Genomic DNA, 10,896 nt, shown 5'->3' with positions numbered 1-10,896 from the left:
TGTCTGGTCTTTGTCCCTGGATTACATTCTTTTGATTACCTTGAATTTTGGTTCCCTTGTTTACTCTCCCATTTCATTTCTGTTCCTGTCATTTTATCTAAATAATTGTAAAGGGCAAATAAGCAGTTAAATTAATTTTTTGCAAGCTCCCTTTCACCAAGAACATCTCGTACAAATTTATTCATTTTTATAAGAACAAAAATTGTACGGATCGTCCATACTTTTCCCGTATCCGATCCTGAATTTATTCTTATCTGGTACACTTCCGGTTTATTTTTTGCCATGTGAAAAGTGAAGAAAATTAAAATATGGGTAAACATAGACGCAATAAAGAAGGAAACACTGATAAGCAGTCACAAAAGAAGGACAGGGTGGACGAAAATACAATTAACTACTACAAAAGAGTCACAGAAACTTTAAACGAAGGCTTTACTAACGATTCTGACAAAGGTGATTTCACCTCTCTTATACTTTAGTATACATTCTAGTCTTTAAAGGTAGCAGGTCGATCCACCCCAAAGTTTATCCCTCCTCAAGTCGTTCCATCCTCAGCTGATCCGTCAACAGGTTTTGCTGTCCTCAAGTTGATTTGTCCCCTCTAATAATTACATGTACATTGTATAAATTTATGTGCATAACATTCAGTGTTATATACCAAAATTTGTTCTTTATTGACAATTTTATTTAAGACTACAGTCATCAGTGACTATAAAGGACGAAGGTGAACCTGTTTTAAAATCAGGGACTATATGAGAACAGTAATAGTAATATAAAGTCTTTTATGGAAGTAAAATACCTTTTTCTGGAGTAGTACTTTATTATTTTATGAATATGAAAGTGACAGACTAGAGCTAAAAACCTGCTTTATACATGCATCAAGAGTGAATCTTGAGTACATGTATGTCATGAATGGAGAGGTTATTTTGATGAATTGACAAAGACAATTCATCAGTTGACTTAATACTGTCATTTTTTTTTTAGAAGTATAAGTTTTTTTAATACTGTCATTTTTTTTTTAAAAAGAACAAGGTTTTTTTGGCACCCTTTGGCTCTAATTTCTGAAAATTTGTCGACAAGTAATGGCAGCTGGTGATTTTTCTGGCGACAGAATTTTGGAGGTCAGAGCAGCCCCTGATCACACACTTTAAGTAGGAATCTAAATTCTTAAATAAGAATGATAATAAACTATAAGGTTTTGTATATATATTCAGAGACAAAACCATGGTTTGCATGCTGTTTCATTTACATGTATACATTGAGGAAAATCTTGATTAAAAATTAGTAAACAGAAAATAACCCTTTAATGATAGAAAATAACTTAAATTTACTAATTACCTTTTATTTTGTAATGTTATAATAATTTGTAATTACTCTAAATTTAACTCCATAATATCTAATACTAATAATATTTTATGAATTATGATCATAAAATCTTGTAAAATTTAAGAAAGACATATAGAAAAGGATAGATAATTTATTTTCAATATTTATGTTTAATATTTTAATTGTAAGAATTTCTAATGCATAATGCAAGAGTTGTTGATTGGGGACGGATCAAATTTTAAAAAGGAGATTGATCCACTTGGGGACAGATCAACCTGAAATCACTTAAAACAGGTTGGGAACAACACCTGTAATTAGGGTTAACCACGGGTTTGGGGGACTAACTTCAGTGTTCTAGGATTTTCCAGAAATTGAGGTTTCCTCGGGAAAAATCCTTATAAAATCAACTTTCCCCCAGTCATTGACTGCTTTCCTAGCAAAACAAATCCTTACAGCATATGAAGTTTTCAACTAAGCACCTAACTTTCCCTGACCCAAAATTCACTTGCCACGGGTAACGGGGAAATAGGAATCCTAGAACACAGAACTCTCTAATGTTTTATTTTTCATCCATTGTAAAATTAGAAAGTTTGGAAATTGTCATATTTTATTTAAAAGTGGAAATATTTACTGTATTTGAAGTATATTTTCTGAAGAAAGTAAGCATAATTAAAATGGGTGCTTTATACTGCATATGTACTAGGATGCTTTGTGACAGTGTCTTATCAGGGGTAAAAAAATTTTAGGTCAGTAGCCAGTTGGGCTAATAAAGTAAGACTTGGATATCACCTACATATAGCCCAGTCAGACTTTTTGGCTAAAAGTACAGGTAAACTGCATGTATCACACTATTACATATTGCACTGAAAGTGCATTTGAAATTGCCAAAAGCATGCACATGCACAGTATTAGTTACATGTAGCTTAGGATGCTTTCTCCCAACTTTAAATGCTTGCCAGGTACAAACACTGTTCTAATGAAGCAGGTCTTTCTCTTCAGAATGAAGATTTAGGACCATTCAACCTATCCAAGTTAGAATTTTTCAGAACTTCATTTCGCAATCTAATCTTAGACTAGTCTTGGTAAGCTTGAGCTGATAAAACCTTTTTTCAGGTCAAACGTTTGAAATCTTGACAAGCTGAGTGTACCAAGACTCAGAACTTTCTTCAAATCCAAACCAAAAGTATTTAAAACAATTTTATAAACAGCCATGGACAGAAAAATACTAATGTTACCTCCAGCTGCTGCAGAAAAAAAATTTCCTTGTTGTAGTTTCTTTTTTCTTCTCACTTAACAAAAAATTCCAGGTTCCCACTTGGAAGAACATTACAGATATTGTTCCCTATTTTTTGGAGATAAGAATTCCATTTCCATTCTGCCGTGGCAGATTATGTATATGTAGCTTACCTTACAACCTCTTGTGTTGCTTGAGTAAGGATCCAATTAGTGTAGGTCTACCTCAGAACTTATTTGATTTGAAGTGGAATTTCTGATTTCCAAATTGGTTATGAGCTACACCCGACGAACTTTTAGATTTTCAAGATTTAGAAAAGGTGTGATAATAATTTATAACTATGGGTTTGATAACATTCTTGACAACACTAACAGGTTTCACACTTTATGTAGCGATTTATTCCTGGTTCAAGTATAGAATAGCAATGTGTTGTGGGTGCTTTCCTCAATTCCACATCTGTCATGTTTTTCACCCATAAGGCTTAACAAATCACTTCCAAAGAAGATGGCAATGAAAGTTTTTCAGGGTATGTACTGTGATATGGATTTGAGGGGGCCATGCACCATATATCACATTCCAGATATAAAATGTCCCATTAAAAGCAAATGTTTTTAAAATTCTTAAAATCATAAAAAAAAATGGCCCATTTTCAAAATTCTTATCCTGATCACTATTATGTAGACCATGCTTAATTTTGAAGTAGCCAGTGATCTTATCGAATGACATGTTTCTGCAGGGTAACTGTTTGCAATACCTCTCAGTGATTGTCTCCTGAGCTACCACATTTAAAAAATGATCTCCCAAGATTTTCTGGATTCCATGGGCGACCATTAATTTCTTCCCTTGCTGATTTTCTAGAGCAGATTGTACTTGCATACTTTTTATCCAAGACTGGTTGGAATTTTCTCCTGTTCCAGTCAGAAATTCATGAGCCAACCTATATGCATGTTATTTGCATTCTTTTCAAAAATTTCTAATCATAAGTTAGGTTATCTGCAAACTCTTTACACCATGCTAACTTTTGTATTTTTTTTTTCAGAATTATTTCTTGATAATGTATTCAGTCAGTTAGAGGAAGATGGACCAAGAGTTTGTAGGTTAGCAAGTACAAGTAGAGTATTGGAAAAGCTTGTGCAAGATGCTAGTGATAGAAATGTTTTACTGTTATTTAAAACGTTTAGTCTGGATTGGAGCATTCTGCTGTCAGACAGATTTGCAAGTCATGTGTTACAAAAATTGATCAGCCAAGTTCCTCGTTGTTTAAAGAATTTTGATGACAGTGAGGACGATTCTGATGATGCTACCATATTTAGTTGCTTTTTAGATTTAACTAATTATCTAAAGGAGAACTTTGATTCCGTAAAGACTGATACATATGCTTCTCACATTGTCAGAGTTGTATTACAAGTTCTTGGAGGGGTGAACATAGGAGAACAAGTGATAAGGAGTCGATTATCAAGACACCAAGTTTCTAAAGGTAATTGTGTATATCTGATTCTTAAATGTTTGGAAGTGTCATTTAATCCAAAGGGCCAGGTGAGCTATTGCCATCACTAGGCATCAGTCCGTATTCAGTCGGTATCTGTAAACTTTTCTTCAAATACCTTTTCTGAAACTACATGTACTTAAAGTTGGCATGAATGTTACAGAGAGTTAGTGTTAGGAATCAATCAAAATTTCCAGATTGATGATAATTGTATCAACATCGACCGATGATCGGTGTTTTGGAGTTTGATTAGGTTGACCCTTTTATACCATATTGCCAGAATGCCTCCATTAACTGGTTTGGATATTATTATGCAGTATCTTAGATGTATGTAAATGTGTGAAATATCATGAATATAGCCATGTGTTGACTTGTGGTCTGTCCTTCCTTGGTTAACAGACAACAAATAGAATTGTCCAATGTTATGGTTAAAAATAAAACAAATTGTCTGTCAACAGAAATATAAATAGTCCAGTCAGTTAAGAGAAAAGATGACTTCAAAAAGAAAGATAAATACAAAATCTTCATATTTTTAAGACATAAAAGAATCAATCTTAATATCTTGAAATCAATCATCGAGTCAAAGCTCCCTAAACAACCGATAACTTGATATTCTGGATGATCAATGCACCACCACTTAGAGTATCCTGTACCAAAATTGAGTTTAAAATTTTTTATCCATTAAAAACATGGTCATCATTTCTATTTACAGAAAATAGGGGGTAAAAACACTTATATCAAGACTGTATGGAATAGAGAAAAATAAAGACAACTGTTCTTCAGTTTGAAGAGCTATTCAAAAGTTTTCATAGTGTCCAAGTTGTGGGATGACCCCTTGTTAGAGTTATTGCCCATGAAAGGTAAAAAATGATGTTTGAAAGTCCTAGAATGACTCATTCTCGTCCTTGGAAGGTGAAAAATTAACCAATTGAATGATTCAGGCTCCAAGGAGTCTTTAGTTTTTATGTTATTGTATGGCTGGGCCTACCCCACAAATGAAAGAGTTATACTCCTTTGTATGGAGTATGCACATTATTTATTGAATAGTATACATTGTAGTTCCTCTTAAAAGTGTATATATAGATTTTTTATAATTCAACTTCCCAGTGTACATGAATGATGGAAAAGAACTTATCATATGGTACAGTTAGTATTTAGTAGCTGCACAATATTAAATGTATAATGTAGATCCATAAAATTACTGTGTTTAATTTCATTTCAGAAACTAAGGATGGTTCAGAAATTGTTGATTACAGTCCACCAGAAAGATTCAGTAAAGTTCTTATCAAATTCATTAAAGTCATATTTTTGTCAGAAACTATTAATGGTAAGTACTAACAACCCTACATCAATGGGAAGTAATTCAGTTACTTGTTAAAACTTATGTATGAATTTAAAACATGTTATTTTGAACAAAACCATGCTATAAATCTATAGGCTAAGTTTATAAAATTTCTTTTAACTTGCATTTTTGTCAAGATATACATGTACATGTATATTATTGATATAATTAGGAAATTTAAAGAAAGTTTTGATACAGTGTGATGTCAAATTTTCAAAAACAAAAGAGACTGCAAATTAAATCTATTAATAATGCCTTGATATAAATAGACAGTTTCATCACTACTATTTATAATTAGTATTGTTGCATGTAATAAAAGAAAATGACTTGAAAAAGAACTTCGGAACGTGCAAGATGTACCAACTTGAATTTTCATATATCCAAGACAGAGCAAAGTAAAAGAAAATTTGAATAGAAAAATTGAATACAATTTACATGTATATCAACAATTAATTTACAACCAGTAAGTTATGCACCTTTTTATTCACTAGTGGAGATAACAAGTCCAATGAGTAACCCTGTGATACAGACAGCATTGTTGGTACTCCATAGAATGAATAATGGAAAGTGTCAGAAATACCTGAAGAAACTTGTTAGTTTACCTGGTCTCTTTGATTCAAATTCAGAAAGGTAAGTCCTGGCAAAATTCATAATGTTTATTATAGATCAATTCAGGTTTACAATTCAAAATATTATGTTATTATTTGTGTTAATCATTTCATTGAACATTGATTACCTTACTGAAAACCCTCATGCAGGTCAGGGTGTCAAAAGAATAGACCCACAGCAGGGCTAAACTTGTCGTAAAAGGCGACTAAATAGTGCTCAGAACCCTAGGCTAGGGCACTCTGCCCACAGAGCAACTTGGTTTTGTGCCCCAGGTATTGGAATGGGGTACCCTGGCATGTTGTATGCTGGGATTTTCAGGCCATAATATGGAAAAGCTGACCACAGACCATAGTGGTGCAACGTGTTGGGAAAGATGCCACATTCCTGGCATGTTAAAGAACCCTGCTGTGGTATTCTATCGGAAAAGAAACCTTTGTGGTCCGTCACAGGAGGCTACTCACCTTTCCCTATTTCCAGTGGCAATTGAAACCCTATTGTCCTTGTGTCCTACTGGTATCTCTTTTTTCATTTCATCATCATTTCAAGGTCATTTTGTCATCCATTTCATGTTCATTGCCTGGATTTGTTTAAATATTGCTGCTTGGGCGATTAACCCCAACAATCAATCAATCAAGCAATCCTTACCGAAAAATCTTAAGCAACAGATTTGATATTAAGCATATATTAAGAATATTCTATACCAGGTAATGAGTGTCAGGTTTTTTTATTTATATTGACAAGACCTGGGCGTTAATCGTTAGTCAAGAAACTATCAATCAATTTCAAAATTAATTATTTGATGACTTTCCAGTATTCCAGTCATTGCCAAGGATGAAGTTGGATCATATATGGTTGAACAAATACTGAATCTTTGCTCACAAGACTTTTATACAGAGTTATACAAAAAGATGTTTAAAGGGAAGTTACTGTTGTATGCAGTTCATCCTGTGGCAAACTTCATTTTACAGAGGCTCATTTCTAATGTTAAAGAAAAGGAACATGTAAGTGTTAATCACAATTTCAAGTTCTACAAAATGTTTTATTTTTTTTGTGACCTTTGTTTTCACCTAGGATAATTCATGCAAAATTAGTAAAGAAAACAAAACACAATCTCAGAGTTCATGGAGTTCAGAGCTCGAACACTACACATGTGTACCATGTGTTAACTCCCATGCATCTTACTTGATTTTCTATGTCCAGTGATATAAAATGACATAATAAAACTTAACTGCCATTCAATAAACTATACTTGTATAATTCTAAAGTATTCATTTGTCCACCACCCATTTATTGTACAAAATAAATTGCCAAACATTTTTTTTTACCTCTTTCCCTATGTAGTTTGAAGAGATATTTGGAGAGTTATGTGGTTATCTGGAGGACTTGTTAGCAGTAAACCACCTAGGTGTTGTTACCAGATTGGCTGAAGCTTGCCATAGACTTGGCTGTAACCAGGAGAAACTTCTAAGGGTTTGTATGATCACACTTTAAAGGGAGTTTTACTATGGGAGATGAAGTTGTGGTAAAGTTTGTGAATTAATGCTTACTTTAGCTGTTGATATTATAAATGGTGATGAAAAGAGCACTAGAAACATGATATTAGTTATTTTTACTTCAGTCTCTTGAAAATTGAGCAGCGACATAGATTTTCTACTGCATTCTTTTCTTTGTTTGACTTTTTACTACATGTATTAGTTAATAGTGAATGTTATGAACATTTAAAGAATTACAGTATGTAAAATCATATGTTTACAGGGTCTTAAGGTAGCTTTCCATTGCCAAGAACCAGTAGAGAGACAGACCAAAGTTGCACCACTATTGATATCACTAACAACGTATGAAGTATATTATGGTATTGCAGACAGTGAAGAAACAGACAAAAAGGAGGTATTAATCCTTCATTGGTTGATAATTTATTAGATGTAAATTTTTTGTTTCTGGTTACCAAACCAATGATATTTATCCACTACCAACCCTACCTTTCTTTCAACAGTATTGTCGTTAGGAGCAATGCTTTGATTTGTCGAACCACTAGATAATTGCTGATAATCTTCAACAAATGATGTTTTAAATATATTAGGTTGACTTCTTATAATGGTGGCTAAATGAAAATGAGGATTAATATAATACCAAATTTGTTTCTTGAATTGAATATTTAAGTCTTTTTTTAAATATTTCAATCAAACAAAACAACACTTTGCCGATCAACCTACCAACCATTTATTATTTTTTACACCTCACTGAAAATACAGATTTGGTATGACAAATGTAGATGCATTATTGTCTGTGCTTTGTTTTTAGTGATGCTTAATTTTCCACTTCATTTCCCATTTCTTATTATTTTTTCAATAGGATAAAGTTGCCAAGGAGATTCCTATCCTTTCTACAGTTAATTACCATGGTTCAGTTCTGTGTCAGCAGTTATTGAAGTTTGGAAATCCAAAACAAATGGTTACCAGTCTATTGGAAATGAAACCAGTTGAATTAAAGAACCTGTCATGTGATGCTTGTGGAAGTCATGTGATAGACTCATTTTTCCAAAGTAAAACCATAGGCGAGAAGAGTAGAGAAGCTTTCATTAATAGGGTTAAGGTAGGGTTTCAGAAAAGGATTGTTATTTGGTACACACAGACTTTCCCTAAATCTACTTCTGGTTTGTCTAGTACATCTGAAACAGATCATTAGGTACCAACACATTTATGGAACAAAAATTTGTGGTTCAACTGAAACGAACTGCACCCATCAAGATCATAGGCATACAAACTTATCATAATATTGTAAAGTGTATCAATTTAAGATCATATAATCCTTGTGTAATACTAACATTTCTGTTGCTAGAATAGCCTTACAGATAGAACCTTTAATATAACTGGCTATACTGGAATGGGAAAGGGATTTTCATGTTTCCAACTATCCTTTCTTCAAAGTTGGTATTTATCTATTTTAAATCGTAGATGAAATAATAACTTTGAATGGCTATCAGTAATTTTTTTGGGAAAAAGTCTGATTCTATTTTTTTTAAGTTAAATGAACAAAATGCTAGATTGTTTTAATAATGAAAGTTTGCTTTTATTTTAGGGCCAATATGTTGACATCGCTTGTGGAAAGTTTGGAAGTAGGACATTAGAAAGTATGTGGAAACATATCAACACTTCTCAGAAAGTTACCATAGCAACAGAACTTAGTAAACAAGAGAGTAAACTAAGAGGCAACCAGTTTGGATTTTTTATTCACAAAAACTTGGGTATCCATCCATTTATTCATCGTAGGAAAAACTGGGAAGAATCACAGACTGCTAATGTGAAGAAGAGGAAAATGTTTGAGGATATTTTAGGAGGTATGCCTACACTGTAGAAGACAAGACTGTTCAGCAACACAATATCTTAATTCCAAAAAAAAAAAATGGCATTGATTATTTGGAAATAAAAAGATCATTTTAATAAATAAAAATTAACACTAAAATTGAAACCTACCTGAATAGAAGCCTGTTAGAACTGTAAGCCATCTAATACTTTTACACTGTGGATTTAAAATCACATGAACTTAACCAAAAACTGTACAGTTCAATAAGTTGGTTAGTACAGGTCTCGCTGTATAATTTATTAGTTATAAGTATAGTTCATTCATTTCAAAAAATGATATATTACTAAAAAGCAATTATTTAATTGATTACTTATCATTATTTATGTTTTGTAGGTACTGATAAAGGTGGAAAGAAAACCAAAACTGAAATGGAGGAAAGTAGCTCTCTCAGACTGGAGGTAAGGGTGTGTAAAAATGTTTAATCATTTATAGAGGCCCTTCCTTGCAACATTTCTGGTCAGTTTGATAAACTCTGGGTTAGTATGTGCTGAGATACACATCAAAATGCGATTTTCCATTATAAGTTTCGATGTCAATTTAAGTGGCTACATCCATCTGCTGTGCAACACAAAAAGTGAATAGATAGATGGCATTGAGGTCATATTTGATGCCTGTAAACTGAGAAATTATTGTGAAAAATGTGACCTACTGTAAATGGCAATAATGAAAAGTATGGAACTTTTAATATTGAAAATGTCAGATTTTTTCTCGAAATTGCAGACGTGTAAATCAAATTTTTGACTAAAATGAAAAATTTGCTTAAATAAATGGGTGCTGTAATTTCAGAATTTACAGTAATCAGTACATGAATGTACCTTTTGCAGTCTTTTATCTTTTCCATACACCATACCTGCCATGTTTAGTTATAATCAGTCAAACCATACCTGCCAAATTTTGTCAAATTTAGTCAAGTTTGTTATATGCAGATATGAAAAATTTTCTGATGACAGGCAAATAATGATGGATGCAAGTGATGGCATAAGCTCATGAAGAAGCTGAAAGGCTTCCATCATGCCACCATGTCATATTTGAAAAACATTACAGTATGGATAAACTTCATTGAACAAATTTGTTGACCATTGGCTACTAAGGGAACAATTGTGTTGGTGGTGGCAATGTGAAAAAAAAATCAGAATTGAAAGTGGAAATGTTATAGCAGATACAGTTTTCAGTGCATTTAATCTGAATGTTTTCATAACTCTCTTTTCTTCTAGGATAATGAAGAGGATGCAAGTATGAACAACAGTCAGCCCTTCAAACCCAAACATAAAGTAGGATATGGAGATAGACAGTTCAAACAAGGAAGTAAAAACAAGGAATATCAAATTAAGGACAAGAAAATGAAATTGTTGTACGATGAAGTTACAGGGAAAAAGAAGAAAAAGAAGAAATAAAAGTTTCTGAATGTTTTTATACTGTCTTGTTGCCAACTTGTTACACTAACAAATGTCTCATATTCTGGTCAACTGATCTCGGATAGGCATGGTAGGCTAAATGTTGTCCTCTTGCTTCTATAAGCTATTTCCTTGAATTTTTTCA

The 10,896-nt window shown here is 32.8% G+C and overlaps 1 protein-coding gene across 1 annotated transcript; it reads left to right on the top strand.

Annotated features, from left to right (window-relative positions):
* Positions 1–239: 239 nt before the first annotated feature.
* Positions 240–10,766, top strand: LOC148616172 (nucleolar protein 9-like). The gene is made up of 11 exons (XM_088582927.1): positions 240–450; positions 3,597–4,034; positions 5,266–5,370; positions 5,877–6,015; positions 6,806–6,995; positions 7,336–7,464; positions 7,750–7,881; positions 8,347–8,586; positions 9,073–9,331; positions 9,691–9,755; positions 10,572–10,766. The coding sequence occupies exons 1-11, from the start codon at positions 309–311 to the stop codon at positions 10,749–10,751; spliced, it is 2,019 nt and encodes a 672-aa protein (XP_088439053.1). The 5' UTR covers positions 240–308; the 3' UTR covers positions 10,752–10,766.
* The last annotated feature ends 130 nt before the right edge of the window (positions 10,767–10,896 follow it).

The sequence above is a fragment of the Perna viridis genome, chromosome 5 (assembly GCF_037379345.1).
Source record: "Perna viridis isolate PV_CMFRI_1.1 ecotype Kerala chromosome 5, ASM3737934v1, whole genome shotgun sequence".
Classification (NCBI taxonomy): Eukaryota; Metazoa; Mollusca; class Bivalvia; order Mytilida; family Mytilidae; genus Perna; species Perna viridis.
Note: the sequence above shows the minus strand (reverse complement) of the source record. Positions and strands in the feature narration are given on the sequence as shown.